Below are 25406 nucleotides of genomic sequence, written 5' to 3' on the forward strand. Positions count from 1 at the left end.
ATTAGCACAGAACTAGGGAGAGAATTTGTCAAGTGCTGACAAACAAGTTGATACTGCAGGATGGCCAGAGTGTGGAATAGAAGCTTTCCCTCACTTAACAGTGAAGTGCTTTGGGTTCTCCAACCTTTATCATTTGTGATCTACTTTTCAGACAGCCAAGTCTTTCCTTGGCAGCTCTCCATGGATGAGCAGGTTGAAGTAGCTTGCTCTGATCATGGGCTTAGGCCTGGTAGAGCCTTCAGCTGTTTATAAAGCTCTTCCCATACAGATAGCATACAATGCTTTGTCAGTCCCTAGCTTCTCCCTGGGAAAGACACACTGGGTTGTATTTTCAGGAGGCCCTGTGAATGGGAGCTAGCTGGCACCTCGTGTCCACACAAGGTGCAGCTTTCACACCAGCTCCATGTGGTGAGAGCCACACAACTATTTCAGTTTCAACATGTCACCAGGAAAGCTTTAATTGGATACTTGAAAGTTAGGAGTAATGATGGGTTTTACTGCATTTCCCATATTACTTAGGGATGATAATTTTTGTGGCTGGTGGAAGTGCTGTTCTGTGCTGGAGCATTCTGCACCGCCCAAGTTGACTGTGCCATCACATGTAGGTATGCTGGATTTCCATGAATGCCTTTCCATGAGTGCCTTCACTCATGTTGCATGCAGAAAGCACTTCCCTTTACTTGTATGTAGGGCTGAAATGGCTTTTCAGAGGTTCCCAGCACTTGTAGTAGTTTTTATCTAGGCGATTTGAGGTCTGGAGGCCCCATTTTGTGACAGCAAGGCTGAGGGAGGATTCAAACATGAAGGCCTGTTGGGAAGAGGAAAGGTAGGTTAGGGTAAAAGGAAAAATTTAAATCCAGGCAAGGTATCTGCTCTACCACAAACAGGATTTGTATACATGGTCCAGCATTTCCATGTTCTGCCTGCAGCCTGACCAACTTGGGGAGAATGCTCTTCAGATCTGGAAATACAATGCTGGAATTAGTCAGGTCTCAGGAGTGATTTTGGACTCCCTGCCTGCCTAGGAAAACCAGGTTGTTCCAAAAGCTCTAGTTCAAGGTCTGTTGATGTTTCTCATTAGATTTTAGGGGGTAGAGACAGGAGGACAGTCACGGTGTTTGCTTCTTTGTCCATAGGCTAAGACAAAAATGAAATTCTCAGCTTCCTGCTCAAGCAGCAGTACATGTGGGCAGATGATCAAAGCTGCCTGGCACTGGATTTCTCCAGGGGAGCTCCTGGGAGCTGAGCAGTGCTCACTGGTAAGGGGGCTGAATGCTGCAGCAGTTGGGTCCAAGTACTTTTCCAGCTTGCCCGCAAGAAGCGACAGTACTAGGCTTTAGTTTTAAAGTGGGCACTATGCCATGCTCTACTCCAGCTCTTAGGAGCTCCCTTGGCGCCTTACCATGGTCCCATCTGCGACCCGCTCTGGCTCCAGCTTGGCTTTGCTCGCCTTCTCGAAGCAGTCAGCATCTGGCCCATGAGGGGTCATCATGCTGTGCAAGCTGCCACCTCCCGGCTGGAAACCTTCCTCCTTTGCTTCATAGTGGCCTTTGATGAGCCCCATGAACTCACTCATACAGTTCCCTGCAGGAGGCAAAGAGAAGAGGCTGCAAAGAACGGTGGTTGGGAGGGATCACAGACTGTGAAACCCATGAGCTAAGCTGGGCCAAGCAGAGGTGGAGTGGAAGTTTCTAGACAGGGTATCATGCTAGGGGACATCAGGGATCCTACAGGCAATGCTTGTAAAGTTGTACTACCATGTACTACCTGGATTCAGAAACAGAGCTCCCTGATGAAAAAAGTTCATTAGAAATTACCTTAATGAAGGGGGTTCCACCAATCCCTAAATGACATTGTTAGACCTGTGCTTTTCCTGCCATCTCGAGCTGTGTTAGTAATACACCTGCATAAGGGCTGCATGGTGTAACCTGATTTTACAGACTTGGATTAGGGATTGTGAAGCATTGGAAAGGAAGTTCTGTATAATCATCCCTGTGTTACAGACACAATATACCTGATCAACAGTCTTATGAGAGAGTTTGCTCTGCTGTCCCAGGTTATAAGCAGGAAATTATTTTCATAATCCTCTTCTACCACCTCTAGTGCAGTCAGGCGCTTCACTACCTTATGCTTTTAATTCATGCATTATCTGCCTATTTCCCTACATCCACTGTATGCCCAAAGACAAGGAGCCAAATTCTGTCCTTTCCTGAGGAAGAATACTTCCAGTAGACCCCTCTGAAACCACTAGAGTAACATACCACTAACTTAGGCAAGGATGGTCATATCTAATTGTTCAGTACTTACTGAGTTATGTTCCCAGTAAGGAAAATACTTTAAAACCTGTCATCCAAGCTTTCAGCTTTCCCACACCTGATGTGACTAAACAATATGGCAACTTTCTGCTGAGCAATTAGTTTTTGCAAAATCAGGACATGCTTCCCTAGCTATTTTATATATAGCCCTTTTTAACCACTAGTTCAATCTTTGTTAAGTACAATCCAGGGTCTGAAATGTTTAACAGCAAAACTAATTTAGCTCAAAGCAGGGTTGGCCTATATATGTATGCAAACATTCATTAATTTTCATTCCAAGTTGTCAATGTCTCATGTAGGACTGGATAGTTACAAGATTTTCATTGAACCTGCTCATGTACTGCACTTGACTCATTTAAATTGCAGTACAGATCCTGAGAGCTGAATAGCCAATTTTGTCTGCAACAGAAATTTTAATATCTCTTAGGAAGACTGGACAGGTAAGTAGGAAACCAGCCTGGAACTTAGGAGATGAGCAGAGTTTGGTCTCTTTCGCTTGCAAATTTAATATGTAAACCCAAACAACTTAGATGTGTCTCCCTTCCCTGTTAGTTAAATAGCGTTGTCTACAAGCAGGATGTTGTGAAGTTAAAATCTCTTAGTGGCCAGTAGGTATTAAGGACCCAGCATCATGAGAATCATGTAAACACTCTCTCAGACAGAATTTACATATGCCCATGGTATAAAAAGTGTATCAGAGATTTTCAGTCTAAGTTCAGAAGTACTTAGGAGTAATTCACAGCCTCTAAGGATGTAAATGCAGCCAGGAGAAGTCAGTATTCACAAGCTGTACAACCCCCTTAGTATGTGAAATTGTTACGGTGTCTAAGAGGAATACTTTTGAAACACCATTGCTATACTTGGAGCAAAGTTAATGAAATATAACTCTTGAGTGCATCAAAATTCTCTGAACACAGCCTTTCCACTGCACCTGAGGAGAGGAGGCAACCAAGGATTTCTGGCAAGCAAAATAAGCCTCTGGTGAAATACTTGGAGAGAAGGGAGTTCAGCTGAACTGAACTTTTTGGAATCAATATGTTACTTCTACCCCAGAGTTGTTCAGTCCTGCTATACCTCTCTTAATGCAACAACATTCTCGTCACAGCACTAATTGGAGAGGGAATTAACACGTGCAGTGTCTTGATAGTTGACTATCACAATGTCTGCCTTACTCACTCAAGCTCTTCCTCTCCATGGCTGGGGTAGAGCAGACAACCAACCTACTCATCATGAATTTACTGCTCCAGCTTGTGGCTGAGGTGCTGTGATCAAGTGAGTAGCTCTGGCAGCCACGGCTGTCCTCATGGGTGCTCTTAGATCATCACAACATAGACAAGAGAAGGAGAGCTCCTTCTGTCTTTTAGCACAGATGAAGAAAGGTTGAACAACTTCATATTTGTTATGGCTCACAATGCATCCCTGTAAAATTAGCACAGCTCTGTAGATGAGCATCAACTTCATTGTAGTTAACCAGCAGTGTGGCTCACCTCCTAGGGTCTAGAAAAAGTGTCTTGGCTCTATCCCAGCCAGTCAGGAGATGTGTTTTCCTGTCACCCTCATTATTGCAAATGAAAGCAGAATGACAGGGCCAGACTTTGCCTGTGGGATTTACTCAGATGACTGCAGAGCTGCCTGCTATGTTTGTAAGTGCCACTAATTCTGCTGGCCTCCAAGGTTTTTGGAAATAATTTAAGTGGCAGAAGGAACTGGCTGTTAAACTGTGATTAGTAAGTGTGCAGAAATCCTCTCAGCACTTCAAAGTTACCACAGCAAGGTCACTTGATATCTTCTGGGATGGAGCCTGTTAGCTGTTGATGTAAGGGGTGCTGGATGGCCATGCTTTCCCCCTCAATCTCACAGAGCAGGGTGTCTCATCCTCTCCCTGGAAGGGCAGTCCCATGTCAGGAACTGGATTTCTAGCATCCATTCAATGCAACATGTTGCCATGCTCTGCCAAAACAAAGCCAAAAAATTGCCAAAAAGAAACCAGGTCTGTGGATGGCAACAAAATCAAAAAAATATCAATCAGCTCCCTGCCTGAGAAGCCAATTCCTCATCGCTGGCTTCTTAAATGTGAGTTAATACCTCCATCACTGTGCAGGTGGCAAAGAAGGGCTGTGGAGAGCCAATTCCTTCCTTTGCTGTAACTCTGATCTCACCATACAAGTGCCAGCTCTACAGCCCTCTGGGCTTCTCGCTGCCTGTAATATGATATTTCCCTTTCTCCTGTTCTTTATCTATGTACTCTAATGAGATATTAAGTGATTCATGGCTGGGTGGCAGGACAATATCTGACTCATTTGTACAATGCCAAGTTCAATATGCACCCAGGCTCTCTGGGAGCCCCTCGAGTACAGCTACATACACCTATGCAGAAACAATGGCCCATCACCTCTGAGATTTTGTGAGATGCTTTAAATAGGAACACCTTTGGATTTGTCCATTTTCCAGGGAGGACTGACTGACTCCAAGAAGCTGACTAACTAAGCCAAGGACAACAAACCAGACTGCTGCTTCCCTGTGCATGCTCTCAAACAAATGAGCCTTGTTTCTTTCCTGCAGCCCTGGGCTCAGGCACAGCCAAGGCAGTGCAGACGTACGGTGGTAGTACGGGGGACGGAAGGTGTTGTTAGCCACCCCCCAGCGCGGGGGGAATATGACAAAGTCAGCCAGTGCCACTCCAGCACGGGTCGTCTTGGCTGTCAGGACAGTGAAGATGGAAGGATCCTGGAAAAAAGCAAAGCAAAAAAGCATGAAATGGAGCAGAGCTCAGGGCTGTCTGCTCAGGTCACCCGAGTGGTAAAGATGACTGATACAGCCTCTCCCTGGCCTAAACACTTTTGTCACCCGCACCTGATAGTGTGGATGAGATGTGGGACCCTGGGGGACAGCGCTCAATTCCATGCTGTACAGGGGGGACAAGAAATAGGTCTGGATGGTTCTTCCTTTGAGCAGCTTTGACAATCCTTCACATCCTGGCCCTCATAGCTGGCAGCATAGATGAGGAGGGTGGACAACACTGCAAGATGAGGTACTGCAATTCCAGGAGCAGTCTCCAACGCTCCTACCACAAAACCACACCTTTTCCTTAGCCAGTTGCGGAGGACAGGAACATCCCACTAGAGGCATTTAGCCTCATGGCCCTGTTAGTTTACAAATGGAGAAGAAATTGCAGAGAAATTGTGGCTTCTTGAAATCTCTCGTCCAGTAAAATGGTTTTCTGGGCTTTGATTCCAAACCCATCCTTCTCCTGGCAGATTTTTCTGGAGTTTTAAACAATACTTTCTGTTGGTTTTCTCACTAGAAATGCTCCAGTCTCCCTTGCACACCCACTTGCATTGCTGTGGGCATCTCTCCCACTGGACTGGTTTCTTTTTTAGATGAGTTGCTTACATTAGTTTTGGCCTTAGTTATTTTCCATAAAATCTAGAAATTATTGCAATAAAAGCTGCCAGCTCTTCAAAATGAAATTCAGTGCTGGACTCAGAGGAACCAGAGGAAGGAGCCTGTCCAATAGCAAGAAATAAATCAAGGCAAGAATTTGAAGCAACAGTGTTTTTGCTGAGTTGCACAGTGTATGTTGGCATCAGTATTCATTCCTCCTCCAGGGCCCAGAAATTCTATGCTAAGCTGCACAGAGCTGTTTAAGAAGCTGGTCAACCTCCAGTGATGTCTTTGTACCACAAAAGAGGATGTCTTCTCCTATGAAATCTTGGCTTGGACCCAGGGAAAGTGGCACAAAAGATTTCACACTGCTTCTTAGAGCACAACATATTTTTTAAGAGGTGCAGACCCCTGGAGCTCAGGGTGGGTTTGGACGGTATGGTAGCCACAAAATTTAGCTTTGCCTTGCCCAGTTCCAGAACTTACCGCGTGGTCAAAAGCAACAGCATTAATGACCATGAACTTTTCCAGGTGATATTTGTACGGCGTGTAGTTCCCATGCCAAGCTACAACATTGTAGGGGGAGTGATCCTAGCAAAGCAAAGAGACAGAGGATTACCACATACAACCTTCCCACATGCTGCACATGTGCAGGATGCTGCTCTTTCCCAAGTGAAAAGTGGGTTTAGTACTGATTAGAGGTACACTGGCAGCTCCTTAAGCACAGCCCAGTGTTGTGAGGATGAGGTTTTCCTCAGCATTTTTTCTTGGTGAACCTCAGCCTTCCCTCTGGGGTTTGGTCTCTAAGAGCTGTTGAATGCTCAGGCAGTGTTTGGGCAAGGCCAGCTGCAACACCAGCTCTCTGGTAAGGAAACTCTGGATTTTCACAGTAGCACCAGCTCCTCATTTCTACGTTGTCACTGTAAACTTATAGAGGCAAAGACCACTGTTGAATTTTTGGACAACCAAGTGTTCACAAACATTTTTTCCCAGACTGAGGATCCTCAGCTGGAAAAATGAGTGACCCAAGAAGACAAGGGCTCAGTTCTGCTCCACATAAGTGAGCAGGACTTTGTGAGATGACATCCTTCCTACTGAGCTGCATATCCCAGGCCATGCACTGGCAGTCACTGCAGTTCAGTGTTACCTGTTCTCCCAGGGCATCCTCACCTGCTGGGCTGCAAACAGCTTGCCCTGATACTTGCTGATCACTGTGTAGCCCCCTGGCACTTGGCGGTCCTCGTACCACGCCACGGGCACCAAGAAGTCACGTGGGTTGGCCAGGCCATTGGCTCCTGGGAAAGAAGGAGAGGTGACAAAGATCTTTGGGCAATCTGCTAGGGAAGTGAGGGGCTGGTGCAATTTCCTGGCTTTGTGGGTGCCCTTCTGTGTTATGAGTGACCCAACTGCTTCTTGGCCCACCATGGAACCTGGAATAGTCATGTACTTCTCGTGCTTCTATGAGTAGGTGATTGTAATTCATCCTAGCATTCCAGTCCACGCTCCCTTTGTGACTCAGGGAGGTCCCACCAGTTGCCTTCTGAACGAGATTAGTACATCATCCTCAATAAAAGGCATGTAACAACCAGGAATTAAGTGAAAAATGGAGGATGAATTGCTCCCTGTTCCTGGATATCCTGCTGACAGGATGCTTAGCCATGCAGAAGTTACAAGGCATGTCACGAGGGGGCCAAATACGTTTCTGAATGCTAACAAAGAGAGCAATGAAATTGTGATACCTACAGACTCAGGGAATACCGAGGGGTTGCTTAATGTGAAGAGTGCATTTTCAAAGTGCAAAGCACCATATGGGGGCTGGAGCATTCTTCTCCTTGTTAGTATTATTGTTACAAAGTGGTTTTGAATTTCTTGGATAAAAATGCAGACATTACTACCCGCTGCTAAGGTTTAACAGTCACTGCTTTTCTCCAGCTGTCACTTTTTTCAAGTGAAAAGTGAAGTTAAAATAAAGTAAGACTGAAATACAAAGGATCTTGGTCTCTGAGGAGAAGGCGGATAGATGGTGAGAAGAGGAGCTCTTATAATTACCACCTCCTGAAAAGGTTTACAGGCAAGTGCAGTCTTTTTCTTTTCTCCAGAAAGTAAGCCTTATAATAGATTCCTGCCTTCTGGAGACAAAAAACAAACCCAAAAAAACCCAAAAAACCCAAACCAAAATCCCAAAGAAAGTCTAACTGTGTCTGAAAAACTAGCTAATGGGAAAACTTATTACAAACAGGCTGGGCAACCATATCAATAATCAAGTGGAGCAGGCACAGATAAGTGGGGGATGGCAGAAAGCTGCAGCTGACTAAAAGGCAAGCTGCTGAAAAAATGCTGTAGGCTCCATGTGGAAAATGGTGTGCCCAGGATGTCACACAGAAGAGATGCTCAAGTGGGGTTCCACTGAATGCTGCAGATTGGGTTGGTTCTCCACTGAAAGAAGGACCAGCTTCACTTTCACCATGGCCATGAGTTACAAATGCCCCTGAATGCAGATGTGGCACACCAAGATTGTTACTGATTGATAATACCAGTTAATTTGCTTGAAGCATGGCTAGTCCTCTAAGTCATGATGAGAGCTAAAAATATCTAGTGGGGAAAAAAACCCAATCCAACCTAAAACAGAACAACCAACTCCAAAACACCAGTCTGAAAGTGGAGAACTGTTGGCACTGGTTTTGTAGTTATTTTAGCTGTTACAAGGGGAGCTTCACTTCCCTTCCCTGGGACAATCGTAGTAAAAGCAACCAGGAAGTGTTTTTCTCAGCAAGATAGATTTGGAGGCAAGTACCCAAGGGATAAGGAAGGTGACATAACCTGAGCTGAGCACTGCCAGAAAGCTGGGCAGCAGGCCTTCAGATGCTGTGTCCCCTAGCAATGTCTTTGTCATGGCAGCAAGAGGCTGTGCCTTCATGATCTGTGACTCTTCAAAGAGCAGGAGGCATCAGGCACAGAGGATCTGTGAATTCTGAGAGCTAGACCTGAACTCAGTGAAAGCAGATCCTCTCCAGATCCACATGGAGATGTGAATGTCTCACTGGTCCAAGTCCTGTGCTGCTCATTTTATTGGTTTCTAATTCTCCAGAGGAAGCAGTTTCTGGCACTAAAGCACCCTAGAGCTCCAAGGTTCCTCTGTTAACAGAAGCAGGGGGGGAAAAAATCCACTTGATTAAATCTAAAATGGGCCTTCAGGAATATCTCATTTTCAGTTGCCCCTGAAATCTGTCCTTCCTTTTATCAGGAAAATTCTCTCCTATCACTCCAGTTTATGCCATTTCTGTAAGTATAAGGCATCAGTGGTGATGGCCTCTTGGGTTTCTTTTGGTAGGAACAGCTTCAGAGCCAGCAGATGCGGACACGCTGACCAGAACTGAAAAGAAAACAGTAGAAAAGAGGGTGGGGATAAATGGTCCCTTCAGTGCCAGGGGAATCTCTGGACAACAAGTGTGTCACATGTTTTTGGGCTCTTCTGGGAAATCACAGTGCTGGAATGAAAAGCATCATTGTGAAGGAGCATGTGCATGGGAGGATGTGATGGATTTGGGCTTGTAATTCATGCCTGTCCCTATGGAATTCACTGTAGGTGTAACAGGAGGTCATTACCAATGGGTCCCAGGTCAGGCAGCTCGAAGTGTGCCCCATACACCTCCAGGATGTAGCCTCTGCTCTCCCCAAACACCTCCACGCTGAAACGCATTCCTTGCTGGAAAATAAAGAAAGATACTAAGATCCTCCCAGGACTTTGCTGACAAACCATGAGCAGCTGAGCGCAGAATTGGCTTGCTCCAACCTCTGCGCCACAGGCAAGGTGCATTCAGCCCTTACCTGGATGACAGAGATTTCATTGGGCTCCACTAGCATCTTCCCAAACTCAGTTGTGATGAGCAGTTTTCCTTGCTGGGGCACTGTGGAAACAAAATGCAGGCAGAGGAGCCGAAGTAGTGTAGTGATTGCCACCTTCTCTCTCCCTGTCAGAACACCCAGGCTCCAAGGAAGAGCAATGGGTCCTTCTTGGCACAGCTACACAGGGACTCTGGGCTCGCACGCAGACTCTTGCAGCAGAGAGCCTTGCACTGGAGTGAAGCTTCCTGACCAGCTCCATCCTCCCCATGTCACAGAAGGTACTTGCGTGAGCCAAAACTTCATGGCCCTTGGTGTAAGGTTTGCACCACAGTCCAAATAAATGGGATTTGATACATTTGGGTCCATACCTCTCTGTCTCACAAGCTTCATGCGAAACAGTGCATGTACCCATCTTTGTCAGGACTGTGGCAGTGTGAGATGTCTGGGAATAACTGCTTCCTGAGGGTAGAAGCAATACTCTGCTAACATCTGCATTGTTTTCCTTGACTGCTCTGGCACAGGAGAGCTCACATTTTGACTTGAAAAACTAGCAGATTTACAAAACCTGCCCTGGCACTTTTACTTCAGAGTAGTGAGGGAGGTGAGTGAGAACAATTTAATAGCTATTTGATGGAACAAATGTTCCTGCTGGTGTCCCGAAGGCATTCCTGTTCCTTACTCAAGAAAGATACAAGCAAATATCTGCCTTCTGATACCACTCAGAATATTTTTCAGCATGTGTGGACTTTATGTGTCAACCTCCACCCTCACTGTGGTAGTCTGGTTGCCTGAGGCTGGCACAGCATGGGAGCTAAGCTGCTGTGCCGAATAATATTGGGCTAAAGCAACAAAGGCATCTAACTGTAAGCTGTTCTGAAATCCTGAGGTTTATGGTTTCCAGAAAACCTCTGCCTGTGGCGTGTCTAATACCAGTCTGGGGAGCACTGGGAAGTGATCCCTGAGCACCATGGTGAGGAAGCTGGGTCACTGCTCAAAAATTGAGGTCTGGCACAGGAGCAGAGCCGGTGCTAGAAAACCAAATCTGCATGGCATAGGGTGAAGCCAACCCTCTCCTCCAAATCTTGGCTGTAGAGCCTCAGGCTCTGGAAGAACAAAGAGGCAGGCAGGTGGTAGCCCAGGTAGAACCACCTGGAGGAAAAAAGCCAAAGCATCAACTCACCAATCAGGAAGTCGCCATCGGAATTATAAAGGCATCTAAAGACAAAGGGAAAGAGTAAGGTTAAGGTGCTATAAGCCCCATGCATTTGTGCACACCACAGCCACAGCAGGGGAGTTTTGCTCTGGGAGTCTGACATGGCAGAGTTTCACAAATTCACAGAATATTCTGACTTGGAAGGGACCCACAAGGATCATCAAGTCCAGCTCTTAAGTAAATGGCCCAGCCTGGAAGCAGGATGTTCTCTGACCTCTGCCAAGTCCCTGCCTTTGTACTCATGGGCACATCAGCTGTTGTAAGCTGGGGAGTGGGGCTCATTTCCCCCCTGAGCCGCTGCAGGGAGCAGCAGTGCCTGCTGCATCTGTGTTGAATTCTGAGGAGCAGCTAGAGGACCTAAATCCAAGACACCTCCTCTTGCTGCACCCCCATGTCCAGCTGCCTACTTCTCTTGGTGGTTCCTCAGGCACTTCTCACAGGTGTTTGACCACAGAGCACAACCTGCTGTGGACATGGAGAACATGTTTGCCTGTGCACACAGGAACACAGGACATAGAGGGACGCTGGGACTCCAGGTGGTGGCAGACAGACAGCCTGGAGCAGCCTGAGCCCCCAGCACAGCAGGCACTGACCTGTCAGTCATGGAAGTGTTGCAGACAAAAATATGGACGGCGATGCCATTGCGTCCTCGGGGCTCTCCGGCGCCACACAAGGTGTGCAGTCCCTACAGGCACACCCGAAGCACCAGGAGTGAGCAGAAGGCAGGGGAGCAGGGGCAGCCCTCTTTCCTCCCCTCACCCCACCCTCTTGCTGGGTCTCACCTCCTCTCTCACTTCCCACACTGCTACCAGCCTTTCTCTGCATGGCCCTTTGTCAAATGCGTTGGATTCTTTTTAATATAATAAGGGTTTCTTAAAATCCATGTAAGTTGGTGTTTTCCAGCCAAGGGTCTGGGAAAAACTGAGGGTTGGGCCTTTTTTCTTTCTTTAAGAGTTCCTTGAAAGTTGGAAAAGAAAATCAAGCTCACTGCCAGTTGCTTGAAATCTGCAATCCTCTCCCCTCCCATAGATGCTCTGCAAGCCCAGTGGTTTCGAAACTGCCAATATTACCCCAGTTCCGAGCATCTTGTGTGCCCTACCACCCGCTGAGGGGAAACAGAGATGGAGGATGCCCAGAAGCCCTGGTTCCCCAACTTACGCTCACAAAGTCCACCTTGTTCTGAGGGGCTTTGGGAATCTCAAAAGGTTTCCATCGCAGCTAGATTGCAGCAAACAAAAAACAAGAAGGAGGTGCCAGTGATCAGAACACAAATGGTGGTAATTCAAAAGAAAGTAGACCCCTGTCCTCCCCTCTGCTTCTCCTTGCTGAGGTAGCTCTCTCTTTCCTCCCCTTGTTGCCTTGCTCATCTGGTTTACAAGTGGTTTTGTTGTTGCTGTGGGTTATTTTTTTTAATTAAAAAAAATAATTTTGGGGGCTTTTAAAATTTTTAATCATCATTTCGTAAAGTAGTGCCAAGATCAAAAAAATCCTATTTAAAATCTGTCTATTAATAACAACACTTTAGAGAGCAAAGAAATTAGGATAAGCCAGCTTTCCATGGTCAAATTGTTATGGTCCTGTGCTCCATGCTAAATTATTCAGTCCTTCTGTGACCCAAACATGACATTTTTGTTTGCTCCACCTAATTTTCCCCACATCCAAAGCAGAAATAGCTCTGCCTGCATGAGCAGGAGCCATGAGCGGCACTAATTACTTCTTGCAAAGCCTATCGAGGTCCTCAGGCAGAAAGTACCAGAGGAGTCCAAAATATTTGTGGATTTGAATCCACCTGCATCCTCTCACAAGTTCCATAATTTATGTTTGTCAGGAGCTTTTTTGTTTGTTCTGTTGGTTTGGTTTGGTTTGTTTGTTTGTTTACTGTGACATTTGCTATTGGTATTTGTTTTTTCCTTGCCTCTCAATCATAGCTTCCCTTTGTAATCCCTGTTCCAGTCTGGAGAGCTTTCTTCTGTTTCAGCATTTCCTGCTCAGATGCCACCCCATATTTTTTCATCACGTTTGACTCCTTTTCAGTTTTGTCATCTTTTATAATTCTGCCATTGTCCTTGGGTAATTTTAAAGTGTCATTTTTCCCATTGACTTCAATAGGCTTTGCATAAGGCGTCTCCATATGGCCATCTTTTTAGATGGAGGAGGATTGCTGAAGCTCCTAAAGTACCTGGGTGAAACACAAAGCATTGCAGGGAAGAGTAGGCGTTGTCCAGCAAACTGAACCTTGTCTCTGGCTTTGCTTCAGAGAGGATAATAAGGAAAGCAGTAAGGTGGCTCCCACTTACTGCCAGGAAATAACTCTTCTGGGTTTGGTGAAAGTAGCAAGAGAGGGAGTGGGCAGGAGCTTGCTGCTGTTTCCTCAGTAAAAAAAAGTACTACACGTAAATGGCTTCAAATGCTTGAGAGCTGGGCATCTTGGAATTACTGTAATCATAAATACTCATAAAGGCAGATGTAGGGTGCAAAAGGACATCAAGGATGGATGAGGTGATAACAGAAGTCATTGGAGCTTTATCTGGGAAGGAGCACCAAAGGAATGTAAATATGAGCCTGTCACTGCTCCTTGGTCAATGGCTGGAAAACATATTCCAGCAGATACGGGAAATTATTTAGACAAATGGTGAGGCTGCCGGGAGGCTGGAAATTAGCTAATCATGATGCATCAAAGGGCAAAACCTGAGAGAAGTGAAAACCAATGACCATGAGACGATGTTGAGAGGAGAAGGGCAACAGATTAGCAAAACCAAATGTTCTGGGGCTGGCAGGGAAGAAATCATGATTAAAGACAATGGCAAGGCTGTAACAGAGGAAGACAAATGCCATCTCTCTGTGTGACTCTCCAGAATGAAGTGAGATTTCCCACGAGGGCTGCAGAGAAATGGGCTGGCAGCCAGCAGCCTCTCCAAAAGCACAGGGAAGGACAGGATGGATGGCAGAGACATGCAGCTGCTCTGCTGGCTGAGCTGGGGCATGAGAATTTCATGGGGGACACTGAAGGAGAAGAGAGAGCAGATTAAAAGGTGGCCAGCAGGAGCCACCAGGGGAGATGCCAGGTAGCACAGATCCAACCTGTGGCACTGTAGCCATGCTGGGAAGGATCTGTCAAGATGGGAAGCAGCAAGCATGGAGGGCTGTCCTTCCTTGGGTGACCATGGTGAGGAACAATGGACAGGTGGCAGACAATACCCTGCTTCTGAATTGGTCAGACCCCCAGGAACCTATGGCTCCCTTCAGATCTCTTGCAACTTTGCACTTCTGGTTAGTTTGACATTTGACTGTCCTCCTGGCAGGACCAGGGCTCCTTCCAGCATGGTTACCTGGTTGGGGTCAGGCTCAATTTCATCCCAGTCATGTGTCAAGTGGCCCTCCTCGAGAGGTTTGAAGGGTTTGTGGCAGACTGAAGGTAGGATTCGATACAGCCAGCTACAAACAAGGAAAACACCTGGATTAGCCTGGGGAAGAGGTTAGACCCTCGGGGTAGCTGCTGGCTGATTAAGCTCCTAGAATAACATTTACATGGGTGGCAACTGGAACAAGAGGTTTATTAAATATGAAATTAGTAATATTAAGATTACATAGCAAACAACAGCTCACAGCCAGAGGTTTCCAGAGAGATGGCTTTTATTATGGGCTCTAAATACAAACATGTCCAGCTTTTTATAGGTAAATGTCTATGTGTATTTATGTGTAATTTCTTATATCTACATTCCCACATATGCATATAAAAAAATAAAGATACAGCTTTTTCTGTAGCTGAAACACAGCAATCTCACAGTTGGAAAAAGATGCTTGTTTAAAACAGCTACAAAGCAGCTCAGACAAGACAGGGATGAGCAGTGTCCAATGGAAAGAACAGAGGAGCCCTCTGGAGACAGCCTGTATCTGAATTTGGATGGATTACAAAAAGTAGCATCCTTTGCTTGGTTGGCCATGCCCATGCAGCAAAGGCCAGAGTTTTATGTGATGTTTCCTGCTGCTCTAGGATGTCCCCTGTGCCTCTGTCACTGCCTGGAACCGTCACTCTCCTTCCGTGCTGCCTGCAGGGGCTGTGGGCCCTGCTAGCACTGCCACTCCAGCATCCACACACCCTGCCTGCTGCAGCCGAGCCCAAAGCTGGGCTTTCAGTCAGGTGAGAGAGCAGAGGTGATCAGAAAAGCCTGAGCTAGGCAGGGCAGCCAATGCTTTTGATGTGTCAACAGGGGTGGTTGCAGTTTGGGCAAGTGGGAGAGGGGAGGAGGGAGCTCTCCCTTGAGAGCTTGAAAAATTCCATCAAGGACAACTTCGTGCAGCAAACAATGATTCATCCCTTTCCCACGCACACTGAGAGCTGGCACCAGCCTGGAGAGCAGAGGCATCTCAGATGATGCATTTGCCTTTCCTTTGAACAAGCAGCAAAAGGGACAGAAGAGCCACAGTGGGAGAAGCAAAAAGAGAAACCCATCTTCTGCAATCTGCTTATGGCTGGAGCATGACAACCAGGACAGAGCTCTGGGAAGCTTGCTGCTGGCTGGAACAAGCTGTTCCCAGCACTGCTGAGGTGTTAAAGATCACGCTGGGTGCCTGGCACTTTTCTGAGGCCCTGGGCAGCCCCAAAATGGGAACAGACTGAGCTAGCAGCTCACTGGCCCCGACCAGTGTGCAGGAACATCCCTTAGGAGGAAAGAATCTTTCTCAGAGGCTTGGCTTTGACACTGTGCATCATCAATTGCTTACCAGTGCCAGTGCCAGGGGTCATCTTTCCATAGAAGCAGCATAAACCTGAATGGTTTATGTGTGCTCTGTGAAGCAACCCCGAGGTTGTTTCACAGAGCACACATAAACCATTCAGGACTCCGTGGTCCCTGTGAACATCCCCCTCCTTCCTAATCTTGCTCAGAAAACCACTTTGTTTCCCGCCCCAACCACTCCTTTCTCGCATTTTTTTAACCCACTTGCCCCACCAAAGCCTTTTCTCTCCTCACCCGTGGTCTTCTGTCCTTGTCCCTTTCCCAGCGCACAGCAGAGGTTTTTTACCTTTCTAGGCTTGCAGAAAGCAGTGCTGGCACTGAGGCAGCCTCTCCACCGCTCCCCAGAGCTCAGCCCAAGCGCCACATCCCCCCCAGGGCCGGGGTCACGGTACCTTCTCCTGTTGGTGGCGCGGGGGCAGGTGAAGGCAGAGCCCGAGAGCTGCTCGGCGTACAGACCGTACGGGCACACCTGGGGGTTGTTCTGCGGGGGGACAAGGAAAAACAAGGAGTGAGAGGCAGCGGCGTGGAACGTGGCTCTGAAGCCTCCAGCAGAGCACTGAGCTGGGCACCCAGCGCCCTGATGCTGTAGGGTGCCGTGCTCTCCTGTGGCTGTGCTTCGGCTCCAGTACTTGTGTGCTCTCGCTCCTCTGAGGCACCAGCCAGACCCCAAACACCATTCCCACACGCCACAAAAGTGCCCTAGGGAGTCAGCTGCAAGGGGCAGTGCTGCACAGGGTCAGACACAGGAGTATCCGGGAAAAGGAAATAATTCCCAGTGAATACAGACTGAAAAGCACACTGGTATTGAGCACAAACTTTTCTCAGACCAAGTGTTCAGAGGGGTTACCCCAGAACATCTTGTCTGGCTGCCTTTCCAAAAGGCTAATTAAGACACAGAAGCTGAATGCACTGAATTCTCCCTGCTCCTGCCCTCTGCCTATGGAATCAGTGCCCAGAGCCGGCGTTTTGGTGTCCTACTGCTTCCTCCTGACAGTGCTGCTTGCTGCCCAAAAGCATCAGTGACCTGTGTAGGAGCCTTTGCTTTCCTGCAGGGTTTCTGCACAGTGAGAGTCCTCCTTTGGAGTACAAAGGGGGCATTTCCCCCTTTGCAGAGCTGTGGGTACAACTGGCGCAGGTTTTACCGACCCTTATGAGTTCATAACTGGAGGACAGATTCCGCCTTTTCAGAGAACAGAAACTAAGCATTTTGATCTAAGTAGGCCACCATCTATTTGTTGATTTCAGCAAGAAGCAAAGACATCCAAGAACTGCAGGAAACACCCCAGTGGGACAGTCATACACCATTTGCTATCCCATCTCCCTCCTGCAAGGTCTACTATAGCATCCTGTATCCTGCTGCTGAGCAGAGCAGCCATCCATACAGTATCAAACCCTGCCCTGAGAGGTGGGCAGAGGGAGAGCTAAAGCTCTCTGAGTGCGTGTATCTTCCAGCCCTCCAGCTCCATCTTGTCAGTATGGGTATGCAGTGAAGTGGGGGGATCAATAACCCTTGGAATTTTTAACTTAGCCAGCACTACTGCAGATGCCAGTCTTATAAATACTGCATCGGAGAAAGGATCCACTCCTGGGACTGAAAATCTTTTTTGTCTAACTTGTTTTCAGATTTTTCTATTAACTCTTTGGATACAGAGTCCACACTCTGTCCAGATGAGAGCACCTCAGCCAGGAGCTGGAGGGGTCTGCTCTGCAAAGTGGTGCTGCCATGGAAATCCTCAAAGAGCACATCCACCACATTCCACTGCCTTTTTAGACCAGCAGCCACTATTATTGATCTTCCAGTTTTAAGTGCCTCTATCTTATCTTTTTTCTAGCCAGCCTCAGTAACAAGACATTGCACCAGCCAAACTACCAGCCTGAACCAGCACAGCAGTTTGTCTTTCTTGTGAGCACACCGTGGGCTGCCATGCAGACCTAGGGGACATTTGCGTTTAACATGTCCCTGTGTTGTGTGCTAGTGCCCTCGCTGCCACACAACATGCTAAATATCAGAACTGGGGAAATCCAGGAAACTCAGGAAAAGCAAAAGTTGAAAAAGTCTCCGTTTGACCTTAATTCTACTGGTATCTCTGCATAGATGGGGAAGGGGAGCACCCAGGGATGTAACTGGCTTAGCACCAAGTCGTAGAATCCTAGAATGGTTTGGATTGGAAGGGACCCTAAACCAACCTGCCGCGGACAGGGTCACTTCCCACTAGACCAGGTTGTTTAAAGCCCCATCCAACCTGATCTAGAACATTTCCAGGGATGGGCTATCCACAGCTTCTCTGGGCAACCTGTGCCAGTGTTGCACCATTCTCGTAGCAAAGAATTTCTTCCTAATATCTAATCTAAGCCTGCCTTCTTTTGGGTTAAAGCCATTCTCCCTTGTCCTCTCCACTACATGCCCTTGTGAAGAGTCCCCCTGCAGATCCCTTGTAGCCCCATTTAGGTACTGGAAGGTGCTATAAAATCTCCCAGGAGCCTTCTCTTCTCCAGGCTGAACAGCCCCAACCCTCTAAGCGTGTCTTCATCGCAGATGTGCTGCCATCCAAGGCCCAAGATTACAGGAGATCCAAGGGAAGCCACAGGCAGCCTCAGAGTGTGCGCTGGTGTAAAGGAGACCAGCACAAAAGGAGGTGATGGAGGCTTAATTCTTCAGGGTCTCATTTGTGCCTTTGGACGCCAAGAGGATAGCATCACATGGGTTGCAATTCCTTCCCTTTAAACAGAATGACCCCATATCATTTATTGTCATCAAACATGTTCAGAAGTTACTTTTAGAAATGAATCTGTCAGTTTATTACTGCAGGTATTCATGTCCTCTCCCTACAAAGAAGCTTCTCCCCTGCCAAAGACTTGTGTGTCAGCTTCATAGAACCCCATTCCTACAGAAGTTGTGAAATCTGCCTCTCCTGAGCAGAGCATATCTCTCTGCCTATCTTCAAACTTCCGCTCTGGTTTAATCTGGAGCTGGTGGCTTCCTTCTCAGTGTGGCTGAGCCACTCGTATTCTTTGCCTATAGGAAAAAAATCCCTGTTGCTGAGCAGAGGTAATTTAGGCAGGTCTTAACACCCAAGGTGAAACTTGGAAGCTCACAAATAACTTTAAAATAGAAAGTATTAATGGAAATCTTTATTTCTGACTTCTGCCAGCATCTTATTATTCCAGTCTTGTATAAAGAAGGCTCCTGGAGATTTTCATGGTGACAGAGAGAAAGGAAACATGTTAAGATGAAAAGAAGCCAAAGGATTAGATATTCACTCAAGAGTGCATTTTGATAAAGCACTTAAGGAACCCCCAGTACCTGTCCCTCCGGTAAAGCTCCTGGACAGCGTGGATCCTCAGAAACATGTTCATTTCCAAATCCTGACATGTACTGTAAAATAAACCACACAGCTCATCACTGTTTTGAAAACACAACCAAAACCTCTCCAAACAACCCACCCATTGCTTTCCCATGCCTTTTTCCAGGCTCTTAGTATGCATTAAGACTTTCTCAAGTGATCTGCTTGCAGGTTGCCACAGACCATTTTCACGGCTCCTGGATTGGCTTCACTGGCTAACCGTGTGCTGGGCTGGGAAGCACAGACAGGAATTGCTCTCCTAAGGCTGCATGTCTATTTTGACTGCATTCTGCTCCATCGAGGTACTTGAGAAATAACCCAAATATCACATATACTATCAGACTCAAGGACAACAGGGTGATGGATAGGAAGAACTGTGCACCAACATTATGGATGTGTGCTAGCACCATTCACATTCAATCTGGCTTTGCTTCAAGCATGTCTGTTCCACAATCTCCAGACTGCCTTGCAAATTTGTTCACTGGGTCCTCAGATTCTTAGGGAATGAAACTGGGAATCATTTGGTTGGCATGCCTTGTGATAAATCCCCATGCTCAAAGAAAAGGTCAGGATGTAGATGGGATGAGGGATGAAGGGAAACACAGCCAAGTTAATCTGTGTCACTGATCTGCCCTAAATAAGCGTTGCCCTGTTGGGCATAAACTGTCCACCATGGTAGTAGGCAAGAATTAACTCACTGGGTGATTGTCTGGGTCTCTAGAGCAGTGAATTCCCAAGAGACCCACAGATGGAACAGACCTACACATCCTCCCATACCTGCCTACAGCTGTCATGGTCTGAGCATGGCTAAAAGCCACAGGACAGAGTGCATGCAGATCCCAGCTTTGCATCACGGGGAAAAGCCCTGCAGCAAGCCTGAGACACATAAGGGAAGCAGGAATAACAGAGACCTTGGCTTTGCACTGTCAGAAAAGTAAATACAGCCCCTTCAGATGCTATAGGAAGCCACAAAGCAGCTCTGTTGAACTCTGTGTGAACGCAGAGGTGTTTCTTGGCAGCAACCGGCGGTTCAGCCCCGTGGCCTGGGAGGGAGTTAAATATTAATGCTGCCCTCTAACAACTGCAAGAGTAGTGGGGCTGCTCATCAGCCTCCAAACAGCAGTGCCAGGATGGCAAAGCCCAGGAGCCCTAAGGCTTGGCTGTCACACATCCTGGCTGTCACCAGCACTGAGCAGCCCTGGCAGGCACAGGGCCCATCCTCAGCATGTACAACCCCCTGGGAGGCACAGGTCTGAGATTAAAATGGACAGATGCCCTCATAACCTGGTTATAGAAGCCCCTATACCTGGTTTATTTTGTATATAGTATTACAGCACCTGGATTATTCCCCCAGGGGTGCTCAACCTTGGGCAATTTGCAGCCCCCTTATAATTTTCCCAGTGTAGCAGACACTCAGAGAGCAAGCCTGAAACCTCCTGAGAAATCATGTGTTTTCCTCAGGCTCCTTTCAGCGACCTGTAAGAGAAGACCATTCCCAGGGGGCACAGGCTGGCTGGAAGCCCTGCTCAGCCTGAACCTGAAAACATCCTGGTTTCCCTCGTTCAGGGAGGATGTTTCTCTCGTCTTGTAAATGAATATACATCGCTAGGAGCTGCTCTCCGCTGGCTTCTGCAAGAAGCATATTGATATGCAAAGCAGTAGGTCACCTAAGCAGCCTTGGCAAATGTATTGTATTGGAACATTCCCCCCCCCCCCCCCCCCCCCCCCCGCCCCGTTTTTCTTCCCCCCTCCCTTCTTTTAAACGGAAATGCAGCAATATCTGATGGGACTGCAGCAGTTCCAGAATTAACTGAGACTTCCACACTGCATCCTCCTTTACCGGTAACACAGAGCTTGTCCGAGCTTTTGCCTTCGGGGCAGCCCTGGTGAAAAGGGGAGAAAAGAGGGAAGAGGACGAAGAGGGAACAAGCTGATTTTCTGGAAGCATAGCCAGCAAGATTCGACAGGCTCTGCTGAATGCTGATGGAGGGCTGTGAGGGGACAGCCAGCGGCTCTTCGGAGGGTTCGTGTGCCTGGCAAGGGTCGTGTGCTCCCCGGCAGCCCCGTGCCACACTGCTGGGGTGAGGGGGAAAGGAGGCACTGAGATTTTGCTGTGACAAATCCATCCCGTGTCCTTCAGGCTAAAAAGCTGGAGACCTGCACATCTGAACTGCCCATCCACACACCAAAAAGTCCCTTTGCCTCTGCTTGCTGGGCCAGAGGAAAGAAAGAAAGAAAACCAACTGGGCAGGCAGCAAGCAGCTTGCGGCAGCAGCTGCTCTGTGCCCGCGCTGGTGCTGCACCGCACCTTGCCCGAGCCCAGCAGCAGTGCAGCCCGAGCCCAGCAGCAATGGAGCCCGAGCACAGCAGCAATGCAGGGGACACTTCCCCACCGGGCTGCATGCAGAGCTGCTGCCTTCCCCAGCTGCACCAGGGGCTGCAGGGGGTGGCACTGCTCCACTGCCTCTGGAGTGGCAGCAGAAGCTGCTGCATCATTGTTTGGTCAAATAAATTCTTTCTTGCCAAGGGAAAAAAAAAAAAAGAATTCTCAGGTAACTGCATCGAGGGCTGAAAAAAAGACATTGGCAGGACTGCAGCCACTGGGAGATGCCTTGCTGGTGATTTATCACCCTGAGTGTGGCTCCAAGACTTTTTTGCCTAGAGATTGGATGTGGCTTTTCTTATCCCCTATTTCATTTTCTCTTTCCCTGTGGCATACCTCAGAGAGTCTTCTCCCCTCTACATGCCCCTAAGGAGTTGGTGTCAAACATTTTCTGGGCTCCCAAAAAGCTGTGCCACATGTGCTCCCTGCATGCCTTGCAATCGTCATGCTCCAGGCCTCTAGGGCACCATGCAGGCACCCTGCTGATACAGGCTGGGTGGAAGTAGCAGTGAAAGGACCAGGCACATCATGGTCCTTCCCCCTTCCAACCCTCCAGACCCACCTCCCACCTCCCACTTCCCATTTTGTGCTGCACAAGTTGCCCCCAAGCCAAGGGAAATGACCTCTTTCTGCCAGCCCAGCAGCAGACCATCCTTCCTGGGATGAAGAATCTGGGAAAATGGAACCCAGCTCTTTTCCATGAAGTGGTACCATGATTTGAGTCCCAGAGCACTCTCCCCTAGGTCTCTGCCTGGCCTCTACAGTTCCTAGAGAAGTTATAGAAATCTCCAGGTTGGGTAGGTTGATGGGTACTATTGTAATTGAGCAGCTGGTTTCTCTGTTACACAAAATAGTCTCTGTGGCTCTTTGTTTTTAGTCCTGCTTTTAACTACTGTTGTTATTTTGTTCAAGATCCTGTAGATTTTTATGCCAACTGGACCTTAGGTATTCATCTGACTCCACTTTGGTTTTTGTTTTGTAGTTTTTCGATAAAATGAGAGAGATAAAAGCCCAGCACAGCATAAAAAATTCAGCATAGCTCATTGATTGGAATAACTGGGATGTAAAGCAGAGTGCTCGCAATGGGTGTCGTGCTCTGACCTATAAACCATAACCTTTTGTTCTCCAGATTAGACAGCAGGCATTGGAAAAATGCATTTGAAGTCTGAACACATAGTCTGCAAAATAATTAAGACCCTTCTTCAAACACTGCATAATATATTTCTCTATCAGCTCCTGCTGCAGGACACAGGGAAACAACATTCCTCTCTCGACAAGAAGCATGGCACTTTTTATCAGCTCAGTCCAGTCAGCCCTGGAATGTTTAACACAAATGCAGAAACATTGACATGAGTATTTGGGGCAACGAGCAGAGCAGGTCTCTCACCCTCCGTGTGGGGCTCCACAGCCTCCTGGCAGGCTGAAGCCAAAGCACACAAACCAGAGGGCCAGTATCCCCAGAAGAAGCTGCCACCTCCCCTGGGATTTCAACATCCCTGTGCTCCAAAAGTGCTGGAGATGGTCCAGGGCCAGACCTTTCCTGAAAGGACCTGCTCAGCTCTAGGCTGGGACATGCTGGGACTCAGCAGACAACAGAAGAGAGGGATGGATGCCAGGGGAGTGGGGAGGAAGGGTAAACCAACAGTTTTGGAGGAGAGGTGCCAAGAGAAGGTGAAGCAGGTGAGGTGATGATGGGGTAGGGACACATGTGATGTCCCAAAGAGGAGCTGCTGGCAGAGCAGCCTGTTCCCATGAGCAGCTCGGGGCAGACCCACGCTCAGCCTGCAGCCACAGCCACAATGGCCAACAAGGTGTTAGGGGCTGCTAGGCATGAGGCAAAGATGGACATGGAAGATGCAGTCACAGCCATGACATGAACCAGCTGGATCCTCATCTGGAATGGTCCAGGGACAAGGCTGTCCTGCTGCTGAAAGAGGATTGTGAGAGCTGGGAAGTGCCATGGACAGGCGGGGAAGAAGCATGGTGAAATCCTACTATTTGAGGAGACAGGACTCCTCAGAGGTGAATGAGCACTATAAGAGCACTGTGTAAAATAATGAGTATTACAGAAGGTGGGGAAGGAGCACACACATGTATCTCCAGAACTAGGAACAGGCTTAGGAACAGTAACATCCCAAAAGTCCAGAGAGAAATATGATGATCCTGCACAACCTCTTGAGACTCACCATCTCCTGGGGTGAGGTCTTGCCAATCCTGCATGCCTCAGCAGCTCATGCACCCCAGTGGCCCTGGGGCAGCTGGCCCCCCACGACAGTGGTGAGGTGCTGATGAGATTCAGGGTTGCAAGTCTAGTGTTCCTATGCTTGAGTCACAAACCTGCCTTTTCACACCCTTCTCCCAAAGCTTCCCCGTGCTCTGGCAAAGGGTGCAGGGAAAGCTCCTGCCAGCTGCCCTGCTGGGGCTTGGAGAGGAGGGTATGGCCACAGCCTTGCTGCTCCAGGGCGCCCTGCAAGGGGTACCGAGAAACAGCCCTCAATGGAGCTGCTCCCCCGGGCTGCTGGGGAAGATGGTGGCCAGGATTGCAACATCTGGGCAGATGTTGCCAGCCAGATTTCATAGGCTGAGGGGGAAACACCCCCTGGCAGCCAGGACGGGAGGAGGGGCGCATGCCGAGGGTGGGGAAAGGACAACTCCCACTATGAAGAGGTCCTGACCAAGAATGATTTCCAAAGGAGGTGAAGAGGGAGAGAAATGCTTATTTATAGATGAAACACAGCAAAATATCTCATCCCAAGAAAGCTTTAAAAACACACCTTGGCACACAAAAGTAGGGCACAATAAAATAAAACAGCTCCAAAAAATTAGTGTGAGCAGAAAAAGGGTTTCTACAGCCAGCACTGGTGGGTTCCAGGCACCCAACCTCTTACCTGCAGGCCTGTCATCCTCCTCCTGGCTATCCTCCTCCTGGAGCAGACACAAACCCCGAGCAAGTATCTGGCCAAAGCAGCCTGGCAAGCAAAGTCTGCTCACTGATCAACTGAGCTGGGCTGGAGGCAGACTGACAGTGCTGGGAGTGAGAAAGTCCAAGGGAATTTTCAACCTGTTTGCTCAGCCCAGTCTGTGTTTAACCAAATGCCCTTCTCTGCAGAACCAACCCCAGGATCGATCTGAATAAACAGGGGGTGAGGGGGACTGGGTTTCCTCATGGCCCCTGTTCCCCCTTGGATGTTAAAAAAGGGGTCATAGCTCCCACACATGGGGAGGGGGAAAGAACAAGGTGTTTAGAACCAAGAAAAGCCATTCTGCAACTGTTTTATAAGCTTCTTTCATAAATTGTACCTCTAGAAAATGTCAGACACAACCCTGTAACAAATATTTGTTCATTAATTCTTCTGAGCTGTTTTACATCGGGGATAGAAGAGATCACATCTCCATCATGGTGAAGGCAGTGATATTTGGGAAACACTGTGTGGCAACATTACACAGCATTTTGTGGCCAAAAGCAGGGGAGGATTTTGTATTCCTGTGATTAGAGCCAGTAAGGGGAACTTACAAATTCTGAAATATTAATATTCTTCAAAAAAGCTGTTGCTGGGGAAGAAGTGGCAGCAAGCATTTAGCTACAGAATACTAATGAAAGTAGCTCTGCACTCCAGAAGTTGCAGGGGAAAAAACACAATTGATTTTATTTGATTTTTTTTTTTTTTCACTTTGAATTCTCAACCCCCCTTAAAAAAAAGAAAAAGCCGCATTTTTTTCATTTCCATCACCTGCTCTGCTAATATGCCCTGCCAGGAGGAAATTTCTAGGAGGCACCCACTGAAATTTGAATGTGACCCTGAATTAATGTCCCTTCCTCTCCTAGAGCTGCCTGGAAGCCTTCCCTCCCCAAAGCAGTTACCAGCCCCTGTGACCCCCACAGCAGCCACTGAGAGCTTGGGCTGCAAGAGGGGCAGGTCCTAAATCTCCTTTGCTTCTCTGGAAACTGGTAGCTCCTCTCACCACTCCGAGTAACACATTCCAGCCACTGAGAGCTGCCACTTCCAGGAGCTGGCAAAATGGGCTGGCTGCCCTGAGGGAGAAGATGGGCTGTCTGAAGAGACAGTGGTTCTGGATGGGGGAGAGGGAGAGAGACTTTTCCTTAGCTCTAGAAGAATATAGACTGAGTAATCTCCAAGTTATAAGTCTTCTTCAGGTCTCTGTTTCTGCACACCAGGAAGT

The 25406-nt window shown here is 47.9% G+C and overlaps 1 protein-coding gene across 1 annotated transcript; it reads right to left on the reverse strand.

Annotated features, from left to right (window-relative positions):
• Positions 1-422: 422 nt before the first annotated feature.
• On the reverse strand, positions 423-24274 carry HGD (homogentisate 1,2-dioxygenase). The gene is made up of 14 exons (XM_059838095.1): positions 24113-24274; positions 18802-18873; positions 15890-15978; positions 14088-14193; positions 11917-11976; positions 11352-11443; positions 10726-10760; positions 9528-9607; positions 9306-9405; positions 6870-6994; positions 6186-6290; positions 4916-5042; positions 1403-1584; positions 423-808 (listed from the first exon to the last, which is right to left on the reverse strand). Exons 1-14 carry the CDS (start codon positions 24125-24127, stop codon positions 677-679), a joined length of 1320 nt encoding a protein of 439 aa, XP_059694078.1. The 5' UTR covers positions 24128-24274; the 3' UTR covers positions 423-676.
• Between the last annotated feature and the right edge of the window lie 1132 nt (positions 24275-25406).

Source organism: Haemorhous mexicanus, chromosome 2 (genome assembly GCF_027477595.1).
Source record: "Haemorhous mexicanus isolate bHaeMex1 chromosome 2, bHaeMex1.pri, whole genome shotgun sequence".
Taxonomy (NCBI): domain Eukaryota; kingdom Metazoa; phylum Chordata; class Aves; order Passeriformes; family Fringillidae; genus Haemorhous; species Haemorhous mexicanus.

Coding starts and splice junctions, on each gene's coding strand:
- HGD (XM_059838095.1), bottom strand. Junction 14,194..15,889: donor CGCGCCACCAACAGGAGAAG/GTACCGTGACCC, acceptor CCTTGTTTGTAG/CTGGCTGTATCGAATCCTAC. Junction 6,995..9,305: donor GCCTGACCTGGGACCCATTG/GTAATGACCTCC, acceptor CTTCTTTCCCAG/GAGCCAATGGCCTGGCCAAC.